This window comes from Vidua chalybeata, chromosome 7 (genome assembly GCF_026979565.1).
Source record: "Vidua chalybeata isolate OUT-0048 chromosome 7, bVidCha1 merged haplotype, whole genome shotgun sequence".
In the NCBI taxonomy this organism is placed as follows: Eukaryota; Metazoa; Chordata; class Aves; order Passeriformes; family Viduidae; genus Vidua; species Vidua chalybeata.
Window position 1 is genome coordinate 659462 of NC_071536.1, and position 23005 is coordinate 682466.

Sequence of the window (23005 nt, forward strand, 5' to 3'; positions counted from 1 at the left end):
AACCTGAGCAACCTGGTCTAGTGAATTGTGTCCTTCCTCATGGCGGGGGGATTGGAATGAGATGGTCTTTAAGGTCCCTTCCCACCCAAGTCATGCTATGATTCTGTGATGTCCCAGCTGTGGTTAAAGGGCCAGCAGCTGGGAATGGGAAGCATTTTGGGAGACGTATCTGAATGATGTAGTGGGAGCAGCTCAAGGTCACTGCCTTGGTCAACACATAAATCTTGGGGCGGGTGAGTGGAGGGAGTCACTGAAGGACACTGTATTTGGGAGGCATGGGCAGGGGTGTCCTTGTTAGTGACCATCCTTGTCTGGACCTGAGACCATCCCCTGTCCTTCCTCCTTGCAGAGAGCCTGAGTGCTGAGATCAGCCTGCTGGAGCTGATTGGGGACCCGCCAACAGAGGAGATCCACAGAATTTATGGCCCTGACAACAACCCTGGCTACGTCTTTGGTCCCAACGCCAACACGGGCCAGGTGGCCCGGTACCACCTGCCGAGCCCTTTCTACCGGGACTTCTCACTGCTGTTCCACATCCAGCCCACCACGCCCCGGGCCGGTGTGCTCTTCGCTGTCACAGACTCCTCGCAGAGCATCATCTACGTGGGAGTCAAGCTCTCGGAGCTGCGTGCGGGCCAGCAGCAGATCATCTTCTACTATACAGAACCGGGCTCGCCCAGCTCCTACCCGGCGGCCACCTTCACCGTGCCCACCCTGCTCAATCAGTGGACGCGCTTTGCCATCAGCGTGGAGGAGGAGGAAGTCGTCCTCTACCTGGACTGTGAGGAGCACGAGCGCGTCCGCTTCGAGCGCTCCCCAGATGAGATGGAGTTGGAAGAGGGCTCTGGGCTCTTTGTTGCTCAGGCCGGAGGGGCTGACCAGGATAAATACCAGGTAAGAGCTTGGGTCACCCCAAGGACTATCTCCCAGAAGCCTGGAGAGATGTGACACTGCCCATGCCCAGAAGACAACCAGCTCCATGTGTGTCCCTGGGGAAGGGGACACCTGAGATGGAGGTGAAGGTGGCTTCAGATGCCACTGATTTATTGTCTTGGGGCTGACCAAGGCAAAGCTCTCAAGCTGGGCTGGCAGGAGGACATGGGGTTGCCATGCAGCTCCCACCATTGCCTTTTCTCAGCAAACACATGGAGCCTCTTCAGATCTTCCCATTCCTAAAAATACCCAGCTCCTTTGGTGGAGAAGCTGGTTTGTCTGGGAAAATGTCTCTCACATGGAAAAAATGCTTGGGCTGGAGCATATCTTTGCTGGCTGATGTTGGGCGGTGTCTCCAGGAAGACTTTGGAGAGTGAAGAAGGATGTGATAGCTCATCCCATGCTTTGAGCAGGACTCGTGTTCCAGATAAGGGTTGTGGAAAGTGTGGGGAAAATGCCCAGCTGACATGGAAATCCCCTGCAGGACTAGAGGAGAGGAATGTTCAGGTTTATCCTGGGCTGAGCAGGATTTGCCCAGCAATAGAGGCTCTGCTGAGGGGAGCAATGTTTTTCCTGTGGAGTTCTGCAAAGCACGTTTCTGAGCTTAAACATCATCCTGACTGTACTGCCACATTCCCCCTGGAATGGCTTTGGGCAGGGAAAGTTCCCCCAGGAAGGGGTTAATAATTGATGAGCTACAAACTGGTTTGCAGTAACCTGGATTCCAGGTTACTCTTTGCTCTTGAAAAGCAATTTCTTTGCTCTTGAACATGCTGGGAGGGCCAGGTCATGGCTGTGGAGGAGCTCCTCTCCCCAGCTTGAGGGGTTTGACACCGTATGGAAGGCATGGCAACAGTCTGGAGCAGAGCAGACCCTTGTAGCAGGTGATGCTCCCAGGCTTGCCAAGCCCTGATCCCACTGCCCACCCCCGGTTTTCCCATGAGGAATAGCTGGCCAAGGAGGGAAGGAGGACTTGGATGGGTGAGAGGAGAGCAGCATCTGACTGCCTCGTGGTGTTTCCATCACTGTCCAGCCCTGCCTCATGTTATCTGGAACTAACAGGGCATCAAGTGTATTAAAGCTTGGCCCTGGGTCAAGCCTCAGGATTAACTTGCTGGGAGGCAGCTGGAAGGGTGTCCTGGCACCTCTGCTCCTTCCTGAGTTGCCTTTGTGGCTGTGGCAGGAAACCTGGAGGGGCAAAGCCTGCAGGTGAGACAGAAGCCCCTGGGACAGCAGCTCTCAAGGGGGCAAATGGGGTCTCAGCTGGGGCCTGGCAGGAGGGTTCGTTTGCAGCTGGATGGACATGGTTTAGTGGGGGACCTGGCAGCGCTGGGTTAATGGTTGGACTTGATGGTCCTAGAGGGCTTTTCCAGCTTTTAACAATTCCATGATTCTGTGGATTCACTATAAGATCTTTGGTGCTGCTGCTCTCTTTATCAGAGCAAAGAGGCTGCAAAGGTCCCCTATCACCATCCGTTGTGGGACTGCCTCGCTTCAGGGCTTGGCTTGTTTGCCATGCCTTTGGAAAGCCCCAGGTTTCAACCCTGCAGCCACTGCCCAGCACCACCAGCATGGCTGGACAAGCCATGTGCCAGAGCTGGCATCACATGGGCTGAGCAGAGGCAGCAGCCAGGACCCAGCCAGACACCTAGCAGAGCTTTTACAGGGATCTTTTGGCTGTGCTCCTTGTTTTTCCTCTCCTGAGGTCCCTCTGGCCACAGCCGACTGCCCTGCCCTATGCAAGGACAGCTGGCAGGTTCTGCAGCCCACATGTTGTATTTCCTGGGATAATCTGCACTTCCTTACTATTTGTTTATGTTCTGAAAGTACCGTGTGCATCCAGGCCACCTGTTTATACAAGAAACCACCACAAATTCCTTCCTAAGGATGCTGCCTCCAGGCAAACCTCTGTAGCATCCTGGCCTCAGCAGGAGAGGTGGTGTGGGTACCAGCCTGAACCCCACAGCTCCCATTGCAAGTGGGGTCACCCAGCACATCCCAGAGCCCAGAACGTGGCCTGGGTCCTTGCTGCAAGATGAGACACAGGGATGCTGTCGGGATGGGAGTCTGCCAAGTTGGGATGCTGCCTACCCATCTGATCCCAGTGGGAAGGAGCAGGGGACGATGCTGGGAAGTGAACTCTGAAAGAAGAGATACCTCCCCCTTGGTGTCTCTTCTTTGGGCAAGACAAGTACAATAATATTTGGGCTGGCCTGAAAGCACAGGGCACCATGCCCAGGCAAGGAAACGTGATGGACTTAGGAAAACAGGGCCTGGGGCAATAGCAGTTCAGCCAGGCTGACTGCGACATAATATTAATGATTTGTAAGTAGAGTAAGTTATATAATAAATATATTCTAAAGATATAGTTTATATAGAATTAAAACAATTATATCAGTTCCTCTCACAAGCAAATGCCCCCAGCTGGGTGGTGACCTCTTCCAGCTGCTCACAGTGCAGACAGCAGATCTCATCCATCCTTTTTCACCCACTTGAGGATGTGGTTCGCCGAGTGGCACAGCAGGTCACATCACAGCCAGGTGGCATGTCTGTGTCCCCCACCCATCCGTGGTCTCTTTGCAGGGGGTGATTGCAGATTTGAAACTCCGAGGGGACCCGCGGGCGGCTGAGCGCCAGTGTGAGGAAGAGGAGGATGATGCAGAGGTAAGCGCTGGCAGCATGGCTGGGGGGGGCTCAGGGCTGCCCCCACCGTGCTCCCAGCTCAGCTCTCACTCCTTCTCCATGGGCAAATGCAGGTCTCTGGGGATTTTGGCAGCGGGATGGAAGGTGGACAGCAGCCCTCAAGCAAGGTTGAGGTGAGTTGCTGCCCACAGGTGTGGCACTCAGGGCGGGACCCCAAAATTCTCATGACAAGGAGGGCTGAGTGCCTTGCATGGCTGAGGTTGTGGGATGCTTGATGGTGTCCCAGCACCTGTCCCTTTTGGGAAGGCACTGGGAGGTGAACGGTGTCATGGTGTCCCCTCATTGTTGGCGCAGGGTGTCCCAGGGCTGGTCGATGCTGTCCCCGTGACCTCCCCCCCCGTGGTGGGGGGCAGTGGCCAGAGGAGTGGCGGGGGGTTCCCACAGCAAGCCGAGAGGACCAGAGCGGAGGAGACACTGCGGGTCTCCACGGGAGGTAATTCCAGCAGCTTTCCCCTTCCCCAGGCTGCACAAGTGGGGACATGGTGGTGGTGTGGCCATCCCCAGCCATGACTGGGTCCTTTTCTTTTTCCACAGGCACCAGTCAGAAAGGCGAAAAGGGGGAGAAGGGGGAACATGGCTTGAAAGGGGACTCGGGGACCGGTGGCATTGTAGGGCCAGGCAGTGCCAAGGGTCAAAAGGTGGGTGAGAGCTGATCCCTGGGGGCTCAAGGGTGCCAGTGACATGTCTCTGTTTGACACACACTTCTCTGTTTCTGATCCTCAGGGGGAGAAAGGAGACCTGGGTGTCAAGGTGAGCATCACTGGGGGAGCTGGCACAGAGCCGTGCTCTGCCCAGGCTGCCACCCTCAGAGACCTGCCACCCATTCCCATCTTCCTCCCCTCCCCAGGGCAGTGCTGGATTTGGCTATCCTGGCTCTAAGGGCCAAAAAGGAGAACCAGGTGACCCCGGACCCCCTGGGACCCTCTCTCGCCATGCTGATGGCTCTGTGGTTGAGCAGGTCACTGGCCCCCCAGGGACACCAGGGAAGGATGGAGCCCCTGGCAGGGATGGCGAGCCTGTGAGTCAATTCCCCCCACACAGGGTTGTCCCTGCCCCCTACCCTACCCACCTGCACACTGACCTGTCCCCTCTCTGCCATCCCTAGGGAGATCCTGGCGAGGACGGCAAACCTGTAAGTGGGGTGGAGGTGGTGTCAGGGAGATTGGGGATGGCAACCCCCTTGCCTTGCCACCTGCTGACCCCCCACTGCTCCCCTTTGCAGGGTGAAATGGGGCCCCCAGGGTTCCCTGGGATGCCAGGGGAGCCGGGCCTGAAGGGGGAGAAGGTGAGTGCCAGTGTTGCCCCCCTTCCTCTCATCCCCAGCTCAGCTGCACCCCCAAACTGCACTCTCTCTTATATGCCAGGGTGAGCCAGGCGTCGGGCCGAGGGGACCCCCTGGACCACCTGGCCCTCCAGGACCACCGGGACCCTCCTCCAAGAATGATAAGCTGGTGAGTGCCCCCTGGGACACAGGGATTTGAGGGATGGTGGGTCCATCAAGCCATAGAGGTGCGGAGTGCTGCCACCGGCCCCTGGGCGAGCCCCAGTGCCACCAGGTGCCCTGACATCCCCCTTGTGCTTCTCCCCCAGACCTTCATTGACATGGAGGGCTCTGGCTTCGGTGGTGACCTGGAGAGCCTGCGGGTGAGTGGGGGTGAGTGCCTGTCTTGACAAATGGGAGTGGGGGGACACCCTCAGCCATGGCCCCCTATGTCTCTTTTAGGGTCCACGAGGGCCACCTGGTCCCCCAGGGCCACCTGGCGTGCCTGGTTTGCCAGGGGAGCCAGGACGTTTTGGGATGAACTGCACAGACCTGCCAGGACCACCTGGGCTGCCGGGCAGGGACAGGATCCCCGGGCCTCCAGGGCCAGTGGTAGGTCTGTGGGGTGGCCAAGGAGACCCATCCCAGGGCCACTCTGTGGCAGTGGAGGACTTGGTGCCCACCAGCCCTATGGGGGTTTCCTGTGCTGGAACCAACTCCTGGGATCTTACAGGGTCCTCCAGGAAGAGATGGGGAGGTTGGGCAGCCGGGGCCCAAAGGAGAGAAGGTGAGTGGCAGGTTGGCTCTGTCCCATGTGTCCCAGGAGCATGTCACAGCTGTCCCACAGGGCATCTGGCACCCCTGGCACATCTCCGGGAAGCCCCAGTTCCTGGGCTGGGGAGCACCATTCTGCTCCTGCCTGGAGCTGGGCAGCTTCTTCACAGCCTCTTCTCCCTCCTTCTTCCCAGGGCGATGTGGGTGACCTTGGCCTCCCTGGCCTACCAGGACCCAAGGTACTGTGCCTGGGGTGGGTTTTTTTGGGGTTCTCCATTGCAGACTGGAGGCAGGGATGTTGTCTGGGGGAGCCATCTTGCACAGGAATGGGAAGGGGGGTGCTGCTATTTGTGTTCCTCCCAGATCAGGGCCACATCTCAAAGGTGCATGGAGCTGCTGACCCCACAAAGGATGCTCACCAGGCACCTGCTACCCTGCCTTGGCTTTGCTCCAGGCATTGCCACATCAGGAAGTGGGCAGGAAAACCAAGGGGGGGTGTTTCAAGACACAGAGGAGACTTTGCTTGGGGGGTGCCCACACCCCACTGGAAAATACCCCATCATCTGTGCATGACTCTCTCCTGTCTGCTTGCTCCAGCTTCTTTCCACCCTGCATCCTCAAAGGTGGAAGTTAAGGCTTGCTGGGAGCCCCTTAGAGTTGGGATGCTGCCCCTTGTGATGACCATCTACTGCAGCCTGAGCTGGGGGCAAAAACCTCAAAAATAAAGGTTTCTTAACCTTAATTCCAACTTTCTGCACTTCTGCAGCACCCAGAGGGCAGATGGGGTGGCAGGGGGTGTAAGGTCCAATCCTGTTGCTTCTAGACCCATTGCAATCCCAGGAATGCCTGCAAGCATTCCTTTATGGCACTTAGCTCTGCTGCAGCACTGGACCCAGCCCCACGTTCAAAAACATTTCCATGTTATGATTTTAGACGAGCCTCTGGTGGCCACTGAGGACATTACATGGGGAGCTGGTGGGATGAAGGGTGCCCAAGCTGGGCAATGCCCCTAGGCATGGGGAACATCAGGAAGATCATTCTTGTCCTGTCCCAGAGGGGATTTGTGAGGGCATGCTCTGCCTCCTGTTGGCAGGCTCCAGGCAGTGACCACTGCCACCTTCCACCTGTCCCCTTCTTGTCTCCTTTGCAGGGCAACAAAGGAGAAATGGGACCAGCAGGACCCCCAGGAGAAATGGGCTTAGCTGGCCTTCCTGGGCCCATCGGACCCCAAGGGCAGCCAGGGCCCCCTGGCCCCCCAGGACCACCAGGGCCAGGCTACGAGGCTGGATTTGTGAGTGGTCATTGCAGTGATGGGATGGGATGAGCTGGAGCCAGGGACAGACACAGCTCAGCCCCTTCTCCCTGCATTTAGGGTGACATGGAGGGCTCAGGGCTGTCATTCACCCCTGGACCACCTGGGCCTGAAGGACCACAGGTAGGGCCGTTCCTGCCCTTTCCCTCCTCTCCATCCTGGGCTCCCTGCGGTATTCCCGGCCATCATGTCCCCTGCCATCACCCAGTGCTCATGGTCCCCTTGTTGCTTGCAGGGTCTGCCGGGACTGCCGGGGGTGAAGGTGAGGAACCCTTCCAACATGCTCCTGTTCCTGTGAGGAACCCTTCCAACAGGCTCCATCCATGTAGGATGCCTGCAGGCAGCCTGTAGGGATGCCTCTGACACCTCTTTCCTTGCAGGGAGAGGTCGGCAGCCCTGGACAGCCTGGCTTGCCAGGACCAAAGGTAGGAGCACTGGGAGATTGGGATGGCTTTGTGCCAGCACCTAGGTGTGCAGGGCAGTGGGCAAGAGCCCTGTGCTCCATGACCTGGGACTGCATCCCACCCTTTACTGCTCCCATTGCAGGGAGATGCTGGCATGCCTGGCATGGATGGCCGTCCTGGCCTGGAGGGCTTCCCTGGACCACAGGTAGGAGCCTCAGCCCCCAGTTCAAGAAGACCCCCCTCCCACTCCAGGCAGGGCACCCTTGATAGCAGCAGCTCCATCCGCAACAGCCAAAATTCCCCCTCCCTGCTGTGGGACTTGGTTCATCGCATGTCAGGGGTGCCCACACTCCCTAGGATCCTGTCACCCCCCACCTCATTGCCCCACTGACCACCACCTCCACCCAAAATCATTGCAGCTTGGCTCATTGCCTGGAGCTGGAGGCAGAGGTGGGGTTGCCTGAAGGATTTTTTGAGCCAGAGGTGGGAGGGGGTCTGCACTGGTGAGCCAGAGTCCATCTCCATTTGGTGCTCCTCCTGCTCCTCTTTCCAGGGACCCAAAGGTGACAAAGGCAGCACCGGTGAGAAGGTAGGTGCCACCAAGCTGGGGATGGGGACCAGCCACGAATGGCCCTGGGCTAATGGCTTGTGTTTTTCAGGGAGAGGGAGGCAAAGATGGAGTGGGACTGCCTGGCCCCCCTGGCCCACCTGGTCCCCCTGGACAGGTCATCAGTGTCTCCAGTGAAGATGTAAGTGGTGGCACCTGGCTTCAGCAAAGGGCAGGGGAAGGGCATCACGAGGGAGCCATCATGAGGGAGACCTCGCCAGCAGCTCTGTCCCTTAGAGCCAAGATCAGGGGGAAAAACCTCATTTTGTCTCTTTTTGCAGAAGTCTTTGGTGGCTTTTCCTGGTCCAGAGGTAGGTGCCCTTCTTCCACCTGTGGCCACCCCTCAGCAGTGCCAGGAGGGCAACTTGTTTTTAGAAAGAGGGGGTTTGCTCTTAGGATCATCTCTGCTTCTCTCTGCAGGGCAGACCAGGCCATGCTGGCTTCCCGGTAAGTTGGTGACACATCTGGGGACCACGGGGTGGCCCTGGTGACAGCTGTGGTTGCCAGTCCTGCTGTTCTTTGCTGCAGAGTGGTGGTGGTGATGGAGGGGGAGTTTGGGGCCTGCCTTTGGTGGGTTTGGAATGACATGGACTCTGTGTCCTTTCTTCAGGGTCTGGTGGGACCGAAAGGAGATCAGGGGTCAACTGGTCCCCAGGGTGCCCCAGGGTTGAAGGTATTTACTCCAGACCACCTGCACCTCATGGAGTGGTCACATTCCTGGTCCCCCATTCTACCTGGCCACCAGGTGACACCAGCTCTGTCATGAGAGGGAGCCTGGTCCCTCCATGTCCCCTCCCACCTCCCCTTCTCTTGCAGGGAGAGAAGGGGGAGCCTGGTGTCATCATCAGCCCTGATGGGACTGTGGTCACTGCCAAGGTGAAAGGAGAAAAGGTGGGTTCCTGGCAGGAATGGGGAGCACATCCCCATCGGACAGGTGCCAGGTGTTCCCAGTGGTGATGCCTTTCCCTTTTCATTGCTTGCAGGGGGAGCCAGGGCTGCAAGGCCCAATGGGACCATCGGTAAGTCACCATCACCTTCCTCCTCCTTGTGTCCCACGGGGAGGGATGGGAATGATCCTAGGCAGAGGTAGTGCTCCCATACTGAGCATCCCTCACCCTCATCTTCTCTCCCTTCCAGGGTCCCCCGGGACGAGCAGGGATGAAGGGAGAGATCGGCTTTCCGGGCAGACCCGTAAGACCTGCTCCAAGTTTGTTTGTGTCCATCACCTCCACCATGTCCCCCTCCCTGTCAGCACATCCTGCACCCACTGAGCCCCACACCCTGCCATGTCCCTGAGGGATGGGGCGGTGCTGGGGTGTCAGAGGTGACTCTGGAGCACCAGATGTGACACCAGGGGCTGGCAGGGGGACAGGGACGAGGCTCATTGTGCTACTCATCCACAGGGACGTCCCGGCATGAACGGGCTGAAGGGTGAGAAGGGTGACCCCACAGACGTGCTGGGCTTGCGGGTGAGTACTGCTGTGACCCCCAGCTGCTGGCCCTGCAGGGCGGGGCACACACCCCGAGGGGCTCCCCAAGGACCCCAATCCCTTAGGCAAAGGGCACGTCTCCTTCTCTCAGGGGCTGGTTGTCCCCCTCCATGGTGGGGAGTGTCCGCTTTGCAGGACTTTGACAAATCTTCTCGCCCCCCATAGGGTCCCCCAGGCCCCCCAGGACCCCCTGGACCCCCTGGGCCACCTGGCAGCATAGTCTACGACAATGGCAATGTGAGTATCACCACAGTCACCATGACGGACAAGCTGGTGACTGGGCCCCCAGTGTCCCCTGCCTGCCTGGAGGGCACTGAGAATGCTCTGGTGACATCCTGGCTGGGGCTGACATGTGGGACTGTCACCAGCATTGGGGAGGGGGGGGGGCACCGAGGATGCTGCTGTCTCTGCAGCCACTTCGTTTGCATCTCCACAGACCTTCAGTGACTCCAGCCACCCGGCATTCCCTGGTAAGGAGGTGTCCCTCTTGCAGCCCCCTCTAGGCATTTTGAGGAACCTTGGCAAAGCAGGCCTCAGGGGAAACCCCCTCCCTTCCTTAGGGCTGCAGCTCTGAGATGGCATCTCTGCTGCTCCCCACAGGTTTCCACCAGTTCTCAGGACAAAAGGGAGAGAAAGGTGACACTGGACCCCCAGGACCCCCAGGTAGGTGATGTGTGCCTGCTGGCAGAGGCAGGCAGGGGGTGGCTCATGTCTGTCCTGGCTCCTCTCCCCTCCTCTCCCTCTCTCCACAGGCCAGTTCCCCTATGATGCAAGAGACTTCGGTACCAGCCTGCGGGTAAGCCCTTTGCACACAGGCAGCTGAACGCAGCATCACTTGGGGTACCCAGTGCATCCCAGCTGCTCACCCTAAGGCTGTGCCATCCCACAGGGTGACAAGGGAGATGCAGGTTCCAAGGGTGAGAAGGGAGAGCCAGGCAGCACCCCACTCTACAGTCCTGGAGTCTCTGGACTTCCAGGGCCTCCAGGGCCCCAGGGATACCCTGGGCTGCCGGTGAGTACCTCATAGGGTGGAGAGTGAAGGGGGTCGCAGTGAGGGGTGGCATCCCTGGGGACTTTGCTCCAACAGATACTCTCTCACACTGCTTAGGGTCCCAAGGGGGACAGTATTGTTGGGCCACCAGGCCCTCCAGGACCTCAGGGTCCCCCTGGTATCGGATATGAGGGGCGGCAGGGCCCCCCTGGCCCTCCTGGTCCGCCTGGGCCACCCTCCTTCCCAGGTCCCCACAGACAAGGTGAGTACCTGCTCTACTGCATTCCACCCTGCAGCCCCACATCCCTCCCTGCCACCCCTAGCATTCCTGCTTGTATCCCATGCATCCCTCCTTGCAGCTCTGCATTCCTCCCTGTGCTGCACATCTCTCCATGTCACCCTCCTTCTCCCACAGCTGTCAGCATCCCTGGACCCCCGGGACCACCAGGACCCCCTGGACCACCAGGCACTAGTGGGATGTCCTTGGGGGTGAGTCAGGGTTCTGGGCAGGGGTTGCCCATGGTGCAGGCAGCCGATCCCTGAGCCCTGCCCTGGCCTGTGCCCACAGCTCCAGGCCATGCCCACATACCAGGCGATGCTGAGTGCTGCGCACGAGCTGCCTGAGGGCAGCCTTGTCTTCCTGACGGACCGGCAGGAACTCCACATCCGCCTGCGCGGGGGCTTCCGCAGGGTGCTGGTGAGTGGGGGGGGGCAGGAGGGCACCCTGGCTGGGGCTGCACTGCCTGGCTTGAGGGGAGCGTGGACAGCGCCGCCCCGGGGGCTCGGTGGTGACTCTTGGTGATGCTTGGGGTCCCCCCACCCGTGCGCGAGGAAGAGGAGAGGGGGGCAGCTGGGATCTGATGTGCCATGCCTTTGCAGCTGGAGGAGCACAACCTGATCCCCAGTTCAGCTCTGGTGAGTCCTCTGTTTCCTGTGCACATCCTCATCCCTATCCTCCTTCCCAATCCCATTCCTATCCTCCACCCTCATCTATCTTCATCCCATCCACAACTATCTCTATATATCAACAATCAACTTCATTCCCTTTTCCATTCATCCCCAACCATATCAATGCCCATCCCCAACCATCTCCATCCCCATTCCCATCTCCATCCAACCACAACCATCTCCACCCATCCCCAACATTCTCCATGCCCATCCCCACCTGGGGCACCACGCCCCCCTTGCCTCATACCGAGTCCCCCTCCCCAGGACAACGAGGTGTATGACAAGCCGCCTACCCTCCACTACGCCGGCCCCCAGCCCCGCGGGCCCCTGCACCCGCTCCGCAACCATGTCCCCTCGGCCACCGCCCGTCCCTGGCGTGGGGACGAAGTGGTGGCCAACCAGCACCGCCTGCCTGAGCAGCCCCTGCTCCACCACCAGCACGAACTCATCAATGGGTACTACATTCACCGCCGGCCAGATCCCGCCCCTGTGGCTGCCCATGTGCACCAGGACTTCCAGCCTGCTGTGAGTGCCACATGCCAGCTGAGGGGAGCTGATGGTGGTGGCCAAAGCCGTGTCCCTCAAGCCCCGTTGTCCCCTCTTGGCAGCTTCACCTGGTGGCCCTGAACACCCCGCTGAGTGGTGGCATGCGTGGCATCCGGGGCGCTGATTTCCAGTGCTTCCAGCAAGCCCGGCAGGTTGGGCTGGCTGGCACCTTCCGTGCCTTCCTGTCCTCGCGCCTGCAGGATCTCTACAGCATTGTGCGTCGGGCCGACCGTGCCACCGTCCCCATTGTCAACCTCCGGGTATGCATATCTCCATCCCCTTCTCAACACTCTCTGAGCTCTGATGGACCACAGAATAGGATCACAGAGTCATTATGGTTGGAAAAGATCTCTTTAAGATCAGCAAGTCCAACTATTAACCCAGCAGCACCAAGGTCTGGGATGCAGAGCATAGCAAAGCTCCCATCCATCATGAAGCATGCCCTTCCCAGAGGCTGCTAGGGCTTCTGGGCTGCTCTTGGGGTGCTGCAGGCAGGGCTAAACCCCCTCTTCCTCCATTTTCCCACCCTTCCCACCAGGATGAAGTGCTCTTCAATAACTGGGAAGCCCTTTTCATGGGCAGTGGGGCCCCGCTGAGAACTGGCGCCCGCATCCTCTCCTTTGACGGCCGGGATGTCCTACGGGACGCAGGATGGTAAGTGCAGGATTGAGCGATGAGGAAATGGGGTTTGGAGCATGGCAGGGCAGCAGCAGCCCTCCACCTTTCACCCTTCCAGGCCGCAGAAGAGTGTCTGGCACGGCTCGGATGCCAAGGGTCGGCGCCTGCCTGAGAGCTACTGCGAGACATGGCGGACCGAGGAGCGCGCAGTCATGGGCCAGGCTTCCTCTTTGGCCTCTGGAAAACTGCTGGAGCAGGCGGCCAGCAGCTGCCAGCACACCTTCATTGTCCTCTGCATCGAGAACAGCTTCATGACTGCCACCAAAAAGTGATACCTGCCCTGGCACCCCCGAGTACCCCCATGTTCCCGGGGAGGGTTGAGCAAGCCTGCACCCCAGCACCCCTGGGCCCCTCAGCCCCCTCCACGCGCCCACTCTTGCCCCGCAGGATTTCCTTCTCCTGCAGACCTGAAGCCAAAGAGTATTGCCATGGCCCCTGCCCTGGGTTGGCAGGGGCTCAGGTCCCACCCGGGGCAGGGCAGCCATGGGCTGGTGGCCTTCCTCCTCCTCCTCCTCCTCCTCTTCTAACTCCTAATATTTAACCACTTCAGCTTGTTCCCCTCCCTGCTTGGATGCTCTTTTTGGGATGGCTGTGTGGGAGGATGCTCGGCAGGGAGATTTCAGTGCTGCCATGTGGACTGTTCCCTGCAAAAGCCTGTGGGGCCTCTCTCACCAGCTCCCCAGCCCCACACTGTCCTTACCAGGAGCTTGGGGTTGGACCCAGATCCCTGCTGCTGAGGCCACAGGGTCTTCTCCAGCCAAGACACCAGCACCCCACCCAAGGGACTGTCCTGTGGTGATGCTGGGGCTCTCTCAGATGGTCTCCATCCTCTCCAGGTAAGGACCATCCCATCATCATTCTCACTTCCACCTCCCATCCAGCAGAGCTCTGATGGGGGTCTGGTCTCCTCCATCCCATCCATGCACCCTGGGGGACCCCGGCTGTGCCCCCACCGCCCAGTTACAGCCACAGCCAGCCCAGTACAGGTACTGGGGTGACAGGGTGGCCCCAAGGCGCGGCCAGCTGTGCCCCTGGCACGTGTTTGTGTGTTTGTGTGTGTGTGTGTGTGTGTGTGTGTGTGTGTGTGTGTTGAGCACTTGTGGTACCAAGGGCAGGCACTGCCATCCCCCCCTCCACATGCCACCTTCTTGGGCTTGAATGGTGAAGGCACAGCAAACCTGGTTGGAATTGGTGGGGGCAAATCCAAGGTGCTAAATAAAAAACCAAAAAAAAAAAAAGAAAAGAAAAAAGAAATTTGTAACTAGCTTTTTTTGTTATTGTATGGAAATTATTACCATAAAAGCTGTGCGAGTCACACGGTCTCTATTTCTTACAGTCTACTGTATTTTGTGTAATTAATGCAATTTAAAGCGTGTGGATCTTTATATTATTTTTTTGTCATCAGTTGTGTCCTATAAACCATTTTCTAAAGGCACTGAATAAAGAAACATTCTCTTGTAGCCTGGCTCCGTGCCATGATGGGGATGCAGCGGGATGGGGTCCTCATCCATACCCCTGTATGACACACGGTGGTGGCACCATGGGAATCCTGCTCCTACTTTACGCGTGGGGGACAGGGAAGGGGCACAGCTCTGTCCTCACAGAGCAGAAAACACATCCCAACGGTTACATCCTCGACAAAACAGCACCCAGGACCAGCAGTGGGACGACACCAAGCACATGGTGGCAATGACAACGCTCACTTCAGGAGCCAAGAGCCGGCCACAGTGTCGTGGTGCCAGCGCTCAGGCTTGCACGGTGCCCGCCTCCGGACTTTTCTCCTGTGCTGGAATTTCCACTGGGAGCTGGCACAGCTCCTTGGCCAAGGCCAGCTCCACTGGCTGCCTGCGGTGGCTGTACTGGACACCCACTCTGATGGCCGCCAGCAGGTAGACCACAGCCAGCAGGGTGAAGTAGCCAAAATATACATAAAACTGCAAAAGAGGAGAGAGGGGAGAACAGCACTTGGAGCCCTCCCTTCATCCCGCACCATTCAGGGACCACCTCCATCCTAGGTGCAACCCCATCCCTACCTGGGGATGCACAGATAAGCCCAAGCCCCTCTTGTCAGCCACGATGATGGTGATGACGGTCTTCAGCACAGTAGCAAAGAAGGTGTTGATCCCGAAGACCAGAGCACAGAGCTCTTTGGAGAGGGAGGTAGCAATCTGGAAACTGGGAAAAATGGGAATACTGGTGAACCCCTGGCATCAACCCAGCTGCCGGGGTGGGAGTGGGTCCCCAGCAGCACCACACACATGGCAATGGGCACCAGGAACTGGTGGGAACCACGGAAGAGGATGTAGGCAGCATAGCACAGCCAGATGTTGGTGGTGGAGTTCATGAGCAGAAGCAGTCCTGCCTGGAATGCTGTAACCACTCCAATCACCAGCTCTGACCACAGCGTCCAGCGGATCTTCACATAGCCAGCAGCGATGGAGGCGACAGCTCCTGGGGAGGGATGAAGGATGCTGTGAGTACCTCAAGGATCCCCTGCCCTACCTAGGCTGGGACCCAGCCCAGTGACTATCACGTCATCCCCAGTGCCAAACCACCAAAAATACCGTAAGGACCACCATTCCCAAGGGATGTAGCAGGACAGCAGTGACCCCCTGCCTCTTTGGTGTCCCCATAGGAGGCAGCAGAATGTGAGTGTCCCCCCACACCCCCAGTGTTCCCATCCCAGGCGAGTTACCCAGCAGGGTGGAGGCAGCATCAACGCCTCCATTGTACACGCGGCGGTTGTCCATGGTGTAAGAGATCTCGTTCCAGAGGATGTGAGCATAGTACAGCATCAGGTAGTACCCAGCTGAGTTAAAGACCCACCACAGGGACCAGAGACGGAGCTGGGGCTGACTGGCCAGCGCTCCCAGCTCCTGCAGCATACGGCACAGCACCATGTCCCGCCAGCCCCGTGTCCCCTCGCCGCTGTCCCTCCCAGCCATCCTGTCCAGCTCAGTGGGCACAGTGGCGTCACTGGCCCCTCCGGGCCGGTTGAAGAAGAGGCTGCGTCGGGGCCGCTCAAGGAAGAGGGTGAGGATGAGGCCAAAGCTGACAAAGCCCAAGGAGACGTAGTTGAGGGTGAGGAAGGAGACACCACCCAAGGTGACGGAGAGCTGGCCCAACACGGAGCTGGTGAAAACCCCCAGGAGCACAGCAGAGCGGGAATAACTAGCCATCCGCTGGTAGCGGGACGGTGTGACCAGGGAGAAGATGTAGGAGGAGTAGGCGATGCGGGCAGCCATGGTGATGCTGTAGAAGAACTCCATCAGCTGCATAGCCAGGACAGAAGTGCCCAGCACCAGCAGCAGCCAGATGGAGATGTGGCTCAGGCTCTGCAGCACCAGCACGGGCTTGTAGCACAGGTAGTCTGTCAGCAGGAAGATGGGCACCAGCATGGCCATGTAGGAGTAGGACAGCACCGGCGTGATCACATTGGTCACCTGCCATGAGGGCAAGGAGGGGCTGAGCGCTGGGCACATCCCTGGGGATGCCCGCCAACCTGCAGATGGTGTGGGCACTGGCTGCTGACCCCCATGGCAGGACCTCCTGGGGAGGAATGTGACCAGCAGCATGCTCGGCTGGGGGTCTGGCTGAGCCTCGGCCCCTTCCCATGCTAGGAATGCAGCGTTCCCACAGGTGCAGCAGCTGGCTGGGATCGAGGCCAGCATCCCTTGGTTGGGAGATGATGACATTGTGGCTCTTCCTTGACTAACCCCATCCTTGCCAGTGGCCTGGCAGTGCACTGTGCCATCATGGAAGTCTCCCCAGTGGTAGACTCCTCCCAGCCCAGCATCCTCCCACAGACTGCTAAGGTGGGCAGGGGTCACACACTGTCCCCAGAATCAGTTGCCAGCCTGGGCACGAGGTCTTATGCCAGGGCAAGTTGAGCCTGGGACTCAGGGGACAGGGTGACCTCACAGTCAAGTGAGACAAGACCCCACAACACACCACCTCCACTCCCCAGAAAGCACCACCACAAGTCACCACATGCTGCCATGCCCAGGACATGACACCCCTGTGCACCCCAGAAGCACTGAGGGATGCTCTGGACAGCCCCAGGATGGTGACCATGGCCATAAAAGGGGACACCAGGGTGGAGGACCAGATGCCCACAGCTTACCTCTGCCTTTGTGAAGTTCTTGTCGGCCCCCAGCAGATAGGGGGTGATGAAGCTCTCCCCGGGCCGGATCTGTGTCATGAAGCCATAGAAGCAGAGGTAGAAGACTTGTAGCTTCCAGCGCTGGTCTGGCACCATCTCCGACGCTGGCTTTTTGGTACCATCATTCTTGGACATGGCTCTGCAGCAGGACAACGGCATTATCCCAGGAGCCATTAGCTACACAGGCTCTGCTGGACCATGCAGCCCCTCTTTGTCCACAGGCGCTCTCGGACGCATGGAAAACCAGGGTGCTGCAGTTTCTGTGGAAAAAGCAGCATTTGGCACAGGCTCAAAATTCCTCCAGAATCACAAGACAAATAAATACCACTACCTTCTCCCCAGGAGATGTTCTGGGAAGAAGAAAAGCAGCCATGCATCTTGCTGTGCAGAAGCAGGGGAGGTCATTTCAGGAGGCATTCGTACATCACGTGCATCCGGAGCCTGGATGCATGGAGCATCTGGATCCACAGTGGGGCATCCTCAGCTCCCACCACCTCCTTTTCCTCCCATTTAAGACTCAGTGGGGTTTTGCTGATTCCTGGAACAACACTTCCTTCTGAGCTGCAGAGGCAGAGGGATCCAGATGCCCTGCACCAGGGGATGCTCCAGAGGGGATGGCACAGGAATGTGCTGGCTGTTGGAAATGAGTTAATGTGCACACCGGGCATGGAGCCACTCCTGTTACTCAGTAGCTGTGTGGCTGGCAGGACTTCAGCTGAGCCGCTTGCCTCTTCCCAGTGGGACACAATGCCCGGCCTGGGGAGAATGCAAAATGCCACAAGATTCATGGTCCAGAGGGGGATTAAAAGCTCAGATCCTGAGGTTTGGCTGCAGGAAAGCTGGCAGTGCCAAGAGACCCGATTAGCAGTCATGGGATGAGGGCAGGAGAAGGCCTGGACTGGTGTCCTCCCAGCACACCCCACTCCCACAGGCTGTCACCAAGGTGACTTTTCATGCCATATGATTCCTCGTATGCCAATACATGCCACGGGAGCAAGGATTAGAAACCTGATTACCCTGATAACCACAGAACAACTAATCACAGTCATTAAAAAGTAAGTTCATAGTCCCAGTCTGTGTCCCAGTGGATCCTGCATGGTGAAATTAGGGGACAATCCCCTCTCTTCTGCCAGATAACACAGGATAAACAGGGACATGAGCCAGCACTGGTGGTGGCAGAGGAAAGCTGGTGGTAACCTGAACCTACAGGAAGCCAAGTGTTCATTTGCCCCAGTGAGGACCCACCGCTCCAGCAGCATTCCCATGGGATTTCAGCACTGGTGCCTGAGTGTCACCAAAACACTCATGTGCCAGAGCTCATGGCTGGGCAAACAGCCCCCACCTCCTAAACAGATCCCTGAGGATCAAAGCAGGCACTTGCACACTCGTTGCCCAGCGAACCTGTCCAGCAGTGGCTGGAGCACTGGCCCCTGCTGTGGCAGGAAGGATAAGGGGCAAGGAGCAAGGGGTAACCCCCGCCAAACACCCATCCCAGCACCGTGCCAGGATTACTGCCAGCTGTGAGTGCCTGCACTCTGCTCCATTGCTTTCTTGTCCCCAGGCTGGGCTGTGGATATCACCTGTAGCAGCCGCTTGCCTCCACGTGCACCACAACCCCTATGGGATGTTTGCTACTCTCTGCTCCCCATTCCTGCCCTGTCCATGCAGGAGGGATACACACATGCATCCCTGACCCACAGAAAACCATCCACATGAAATCTAGGATGCAGCTCCACAGAGCTGCTGCATTTCCAGGAGCACTGGCTCCTAACTCCCAGCATGTGTGTCCCCACACACTAAGGGACTCCAGACCAGAACCTATCTGGCTGCACTCAATCCCCCTTCTCCAGAACATCCCTGGAGCTACTCTTCTTGAGGTGAGCGGGCACGAGTCCCAGGGAATGCTCCACCCTCTGTCCCTGGTTCAAGCCAGGGAGTGGAGGGAAGAGGAAGAAGGAGAAGAGAGAGGGAGGGAGAGGGAGCATAGCCGGTCTGCTATCACTGTGTGAACCTGTTTGTCACCGAGTTATCTGGGTGTGACCTTGACATGGATCACTGTCACACCACACACTGCTGTCAGCCTAGGGTCACAGGTGACACAGGTGGCTGAGCTCAGGCTAAGCTGCCTGCAGAGCCATGGCTACCGTGGTCCAGAGGGGACAGCCCTGGGGGTGGGCGTGATGCCCTCCCCCCAGCTGTGTGTCGGTGACATACAAGTGACATTGCCAAGGCACCACGTGTTTTGTGCAGAGCTGCCACGCAGAATGGGGCGCGCGAATCCCTGGGGTACTGTGAAATAGAAAGCTGTGTTTCGTGTCAGGTAAATAAAGGCAACCTGTGTAGTTGTGGTTATGAAATGTGTGGAACATGGCCATGGGACGGCTATAAAGATGAGTTCTAATAAACAACCGAGGAAAGCACAGAAGAAGGCTTTTGAACCAATCTTTTGTTTGTAAATAACAATTATAAGTCTTAAGCTGTTTTGCAATAAGAACTTTTGAATTATAACTTTAGAATGTTGCTTAGTATTAAGGTTTTAAACTGTAGCTTCAGAATGTATAAGTCTTAAGTTGTTTCATAATAAGAACTTTTGAATTATGACTTTAGAATGTTGCTTAGCACTAAGGATTTTAAACTGTAGCCTTAGAATGTATAAAGGATTTAAACAGAAAGGGAAGTGACCCTATCCCAAGCTCCTGGAGAAGGAAGATGGACATCAAGGTTGCTGATTAATGATTTCGAAAAGGGAAGCTGGACATCACTACCATAGATTAATGATCCCAGGAAATAGAAGCTGGACCCCACCATCTGGACACACATCCTGGGATGTACACAATAGGGTATAGAAATTGGAAAAGAACCATCATAGATTTATGATCCTGGAGTATAGAATTGTGACATTAAAAGGTAGAATTGGAAACTGCCGAAAGCTTGCATAAAAAATGGGAAATAGAAACTACTGGGAAAAGCTTACGAATATGCATGAATATGATCAATAAATACCAGCAAGCCCAAGAACCGGTGTGCAGTCGGAGGGGAAAACCCCCGCCACGGCATCCAACGCTGTCTTTGCTCATACGCTACCATATTAATTAATAAAGTGAATTGTTGCTTGACATATTGGCTGGGTCAAGCGTCTCATTTCTAACAGTACCTTCCCTAAAACAAGGGCTGGGAAGCTGCTGAAAATGCACCCTCGCCCATCGTACGGGCACCTCTCTGCCTCCCACCGCCCAGCACCAAGGGATGGGCACTGCGCGGTGGTGTGGGGTGCACTTGGCAAAGGAGGGTGTTTGGGGTACGCGGCACCTGCTCACCCTGAAACAGGGGCGGGGGAAACAACACAGCACCCGGGGGAAACAACACTGCCGGCATCCCAGGGACCCCACCGGCCGCGTCCCTGCCCCGGCGACACGCGCACCCTGCACCCCGTACCTGGTGGGCGGCGGGCATGGGCACTGCGGGCCGCGGCAAGGCGGAGATCCGGGGCTCCCCGCTGCCACCCGAGCCCGATCGGCGGCGAGCCTGGGACAGCGACAGCAGTAGCAGCAGGAGGAGGAGGAGGAGGAGGGTGCGGGTGTACCTCGGGAAATGTAGTCGCGCTCCACGTGTGGGGCGGCGCGGAGACTACAAACCCCACAGTGCAGCGGGAAGGAGGAAGGGGAGGAGGAGGAGGAACAGGAAAAACTCCGCCAGGCCAGGACAGAGCTGCGCCGGCACCTCTGCCCCATATAGGGACAAATCCCCCTCCGAAAGCATCGGCAGGGCGTGAAGGACTCCCTTTTCCACTGCCCTCAGACGGAGTCAGCTCCTTGCCCATCTGCCGTGGCCTCTGGGCTGCGGGCCCTGGGGGACGCTGCCCCTGCCTTGGCTCCCTCCTCTGATTTATGATACCCATGGCTGCTTGGATTTATTTCTGCACCCCGTTTTATCCTGGGGGTGGATTTGTTCCAGTCTGCTCTGTGCTGTATCCCAAAGGGTCCTGAGCAGTTCCCCCCTGTGCTCCAAGCAGAGCTCCCGAAACTTCTCATCCCCTCGTCCAGCCTGGAAGCAACCACCGAGAGTTGCTTATGGGGTGAGTCCGGCCATCAGGACCTGGAGGGGCTGAATCACGGCCGTGCACTTCTCCCGGAGGGAAGAGCATCCCTAGAGGAGGTGGAGCCCCCCGAAAATCGGGTCTCGGAGCTGGTGCCCCATCTCCCGGGAGATGACGCATCTTCCGAGCGCATCTTCTCTCCCCGCCTTTCCTCCCCCTTTCCCAGCGCTCACCCTGCCAGAAGCAAATGAAAGCTGACAGGGCTCGGCTATTCCGCTGAAATATTTATATCTTCCCGCCTGGAAGTGCGGCAGCAGGATCCCAGACGTCCGGGGACTGTCTCACACACACACACACACACACACACACTCATAATATACCCGTCCCACCCAAGCAGGGCCAGGCAGCCCTCGATATTCCAACCCAGAAGCTTCCAGCCCTACTGAGCCCCCCAGGTGGTCCTGGTGAGGATGGCCAGACCACAGCAGACGTGTCCGCCAGCTCCCTGTCTCCACCCTGTCCCTCCCGCGGGCAAGTGGGACCTGTGTGTCCATCCCTGATGGCCAGGATGGTGGCAGGGTTAGGTCCCTCCCTTAAACGCAGCCGGGTGCGGCTGCAGGAGCTCCGCAGGGTGTGGGTCCGGGGCGATGTTGGGCACCGGGGCAATGCCAGCATCCTGGGGCAGAGTCATCCTGGAGCAGAGTCACCGTAGGCGGTGTCGCCTGGGACTGGCCCCAGCCACCACAGGGCAGGGGCAGGGATTGGGTAGGGGCAGAGCTGGTTTAGGGCAGGAGCAGGGGCTGTAGTAGGGCGAGGGCAGTGAAGGGGCGGGGACAGGAGTAGGGACTGAGTAGGGGGAAAAGTAGGGACTAGGGAGCTGGGACGGAAGGAGCCGGTTTAGGAGCAGGAACAGAGGCAGGGGCTGCATTAGGGAGAGGGCAATGACGGGGCGGAGGCCGGAGTAGAGGCTGAGTAGGGGGAAGAGCAGGGCAGGGGAGGAGCAGGTACAGGGGCTGCGGCAGGGGCCGAATTAGGGAGAGGGCAGTGGAGGGGCTGAGGAAGGAGCGGGGGCTAGAGGAGGAGTTGGGGCAGGGGAGGAGCAGGTTTAGAGGCAGAAACAGGGGCAGGGACTGGGTCTGGGACGGGAAGGGACGGGACAGGGGCAGGAAGTCGTGGGGCCGGGCAGAGCCGGCGGGTGGCGGGCAGAGCTGGGCTCTCCCTGAGTCAGCCCTACCCTCCCCCGTCCTGCCCCAGCCGTCCCTCGGTCCGTCCGTCCGGACACAGGTAGGACTTTGCCTTCTCTGAGGGGTGTGTTCTGGGCGTGGGGGGCCCGGGACCTGGAGCGGGGAAGGAGGGTCCCCGTGCTGGGACGCGGATGGGTGTGGTGGCGGCAACAACGGGGCTAGGCGGCTCCCTGTGCGCCAGCGCTCCGGGGAGCGGAGGGCGTGCACCCACCGACCTTGTCCCCGTGTCCCCCGCGTCCCCAGGAGGTGCCGCCGTGTGCTGCCACCTTCCCGGCTGGGCGGCTCATGCGAGGCTGCTGGGAGTTTTCGGTCCCTGGCTCCCAGTCTTGGGAGGCTCCCGGGCTCTGCTGAAACAATCCCAAAGTGCTGTCCCCGTTTGGGGATAAGTGGGGGTCCCCAAGGGGAACGGCTTTCCGACCCGCCCCCACTCGTTACTGCAGGGAGAAATGTGCATAGGGATGGGTGACGGCGGGGATGCTGCCTGACTTTGGGTGGGAATATCCCGAGGGGTCCCACGGTGTATTTCTGAGCCCTGGCTGCTGGTTTTTGGCTGTCAGCACCCATGGTGCCTTACGAGTGTTAGGCTGGTGGTCACTTATGAGCCCGTGCTCCAGGTGTGGTGGTCAGCAAGTGGTGCAAATGCAGCCTCAGTATCAGTAGTGGGGGGGAGAAAAGGGCTCCCAGGCCTCAAAACTTCCCGTGTAGCTGGGTAGATATCTCCTGGGAACCCATTTCCCCAGGCAGGACTTTTCTGTCCTTCCTCCAAAGTCAGAATCGTCATAGAATCACAGAATGATTTGGGTTGGAAGGGACCTTAGAGACCATCTAATTTTAACCCCCTGCCACAGTCAGGGCTGTCACCCACTCAGTCACTGAGCTGGTTCTTCAGCATGTGCCTCGAGGGAGCAGTGGGTGC

The 23005-nt window shown here is 58.3% G+C and overlaps 3 protein-coding genes across 5 annotated transcripts in view; 2 read left to right on the plus strand and 1 right to left on the minus strand.

Annotated features, from left to right (window-relative positions):
- COL18A1 (collagen type XVIII alpha 1 chain) overlaps positions 1-14107 on the plus strand; it is a 36056-nt gene extending 21949 nt beyond the window's left edge. Inside the window, exons 3-43 of one of the 2 annotated variants that reach the window (XM_053947478.1) lie at positions 350-894; positions 3517-3597; positions 3690-3749; positions 3931-4069; positions 4171-4274; positions 4360-4386; positions 4484-4654; positions 4742-4768; positions 4859-4921; positions 5001-5087; positions 5227-5280; positions 5360-5509; positions 5631-5684; positions 5866-5910; positions 6822-6962; positions 7044-7106; positions 7219-7245; positions 7364-7408; positions 7530-7592; positions 7941-7976; positions 8047-8136; positions 8276-8305; positions 8415-8441; positions 8605-8667; positions 8811-8885; positions 8978-9013; positions 9132-9185; positions 9398-9463; positions 9650-9721; positions 9921-9954; positions 10085-10147; positions 10237-10280; positions 10374-10496; positions 10593-10737; positions 10891-10964; positions 11044-11172; positions 11355-11390; positions 11688-11948; positions 12032-12229; positions 12508-12623; positions 12706-14107. In XM_053947478.1, the coding sequence (XP_053803453.1) occupies positions 350-894; positions 3517-3597; positions 3690-3749; positions 3931-4069; positions 4171-4274; positions 4360-4386; positions 4484-4654; positions 4742-4768; positions 4859-4921; positions 5001-5087; positions 5227-5280; positions 5360-5509; positions 5631-5684; positions 5866-5910; positions 6822-6962; positions 7044-7106; positions 7219-7245; positions 7364-7408; positions 7530-7592; positions 7941-7976; positions 8047-8136; positions 8276-8305; positions 8415-8441; positions 8605-8667; positions 8811-8885; positions 8978-9013; positions 9132-9185; positions 9398-9463; positions 9650-9721; positions 9921-9954; positions 10085-10147; positions 10237-10280; positions 10374-10496; positions 10593-10737; positions 10891-10964; positions 11044-11172; positions 11355-11390; positions 11688-11948; positions 12032-12229; positions 12508-12623; positions 12706-12919 (3932 nt within the window). In that variant the 3' untranslated portion in view covers positions 12920-14107. The remainder of the gene's footprint in view (positions 1-349; positions 895-3516; positions 3598-3689; positions 3750-3930; positions 4070-4170; positions 4275-4359; positions 4387-4483; positions 4655-4741; positions 4769-4858; positions 4922-5000; positions 5088-5226; positions 5281-5359; positions 5510-5630; positions 5685-5865; positions 5911-6821; positions 6963-7043; positions 7107-7218; positions 7246-7363; positions 7409-7529; positions 7593-7940; positions 7977-8046; positions 8137-8275; positions 8306-8414; positions 8442-8604; positions 8668-8810; positions 8886-8977; positions 9014-9131; positions 9186-9397; positions 9464-9649; positions 9722-9920; positions 9955-10084; positions 10148-10236; positions 10281-10373; positions 10497-10592; positions 10738-10890; positions 10965-11043; positions 11173-11354; positions 11391-11687; positions 11949-12031; positions 12230-12507; positions 12624-12705) is intronic. The other variant, XM_053947479.1, reaches the window with a different exon arrangement.
- Positions 13902-20390, minus strand: SLC19A1 (solute carrier family 19 member 1). Its single transcript, XM_053947487.1, has 6 exons — positions 20245-20390; positions 16771-17069; positions 15343-16090; positions 14906-15098; positions 14681-14822; positions 13902-14581 (listed from the first exon to the last, which is right to left on the minus strand). The coding sequence occupies exons 2-6, from the start codon at positions 16981-16983 to the stop codon at positions 14393-14395; spliced, it is 1485 nt and encodes a 494-aa protein (XP_053803462.1). The 5' UTR covers positions 16984-17069; positions 20245-20390; the 3' UTR covers positions 13902-14392.
- A 149-nt stretch (positions 20391-20539) lies between these two features.
- PCBP3 (poly(rC) binding protein 3) overlaps positions 20540-23005 on the plus strand; it is a 56443-nt gene continuing 53977 nt past the window's right edge. The window contains exon 1 of one of the 2 annotated variants that reach the window (XM_053947790.1): positions 20540-20884. In XM_053947790.1, coding sequence (XP_053803765.1) covers positions 20880-20884 — 5 coding nt within the window. In that variant the 5' untranslated portion in view covers positions 20540-20879. Of the gene's footprint in view, positions 20885-22029; positions 22130-23005 lie in introns of those variants that run through there. The other variant, XM_053947793.1, reaches the window with a different exon arrangement.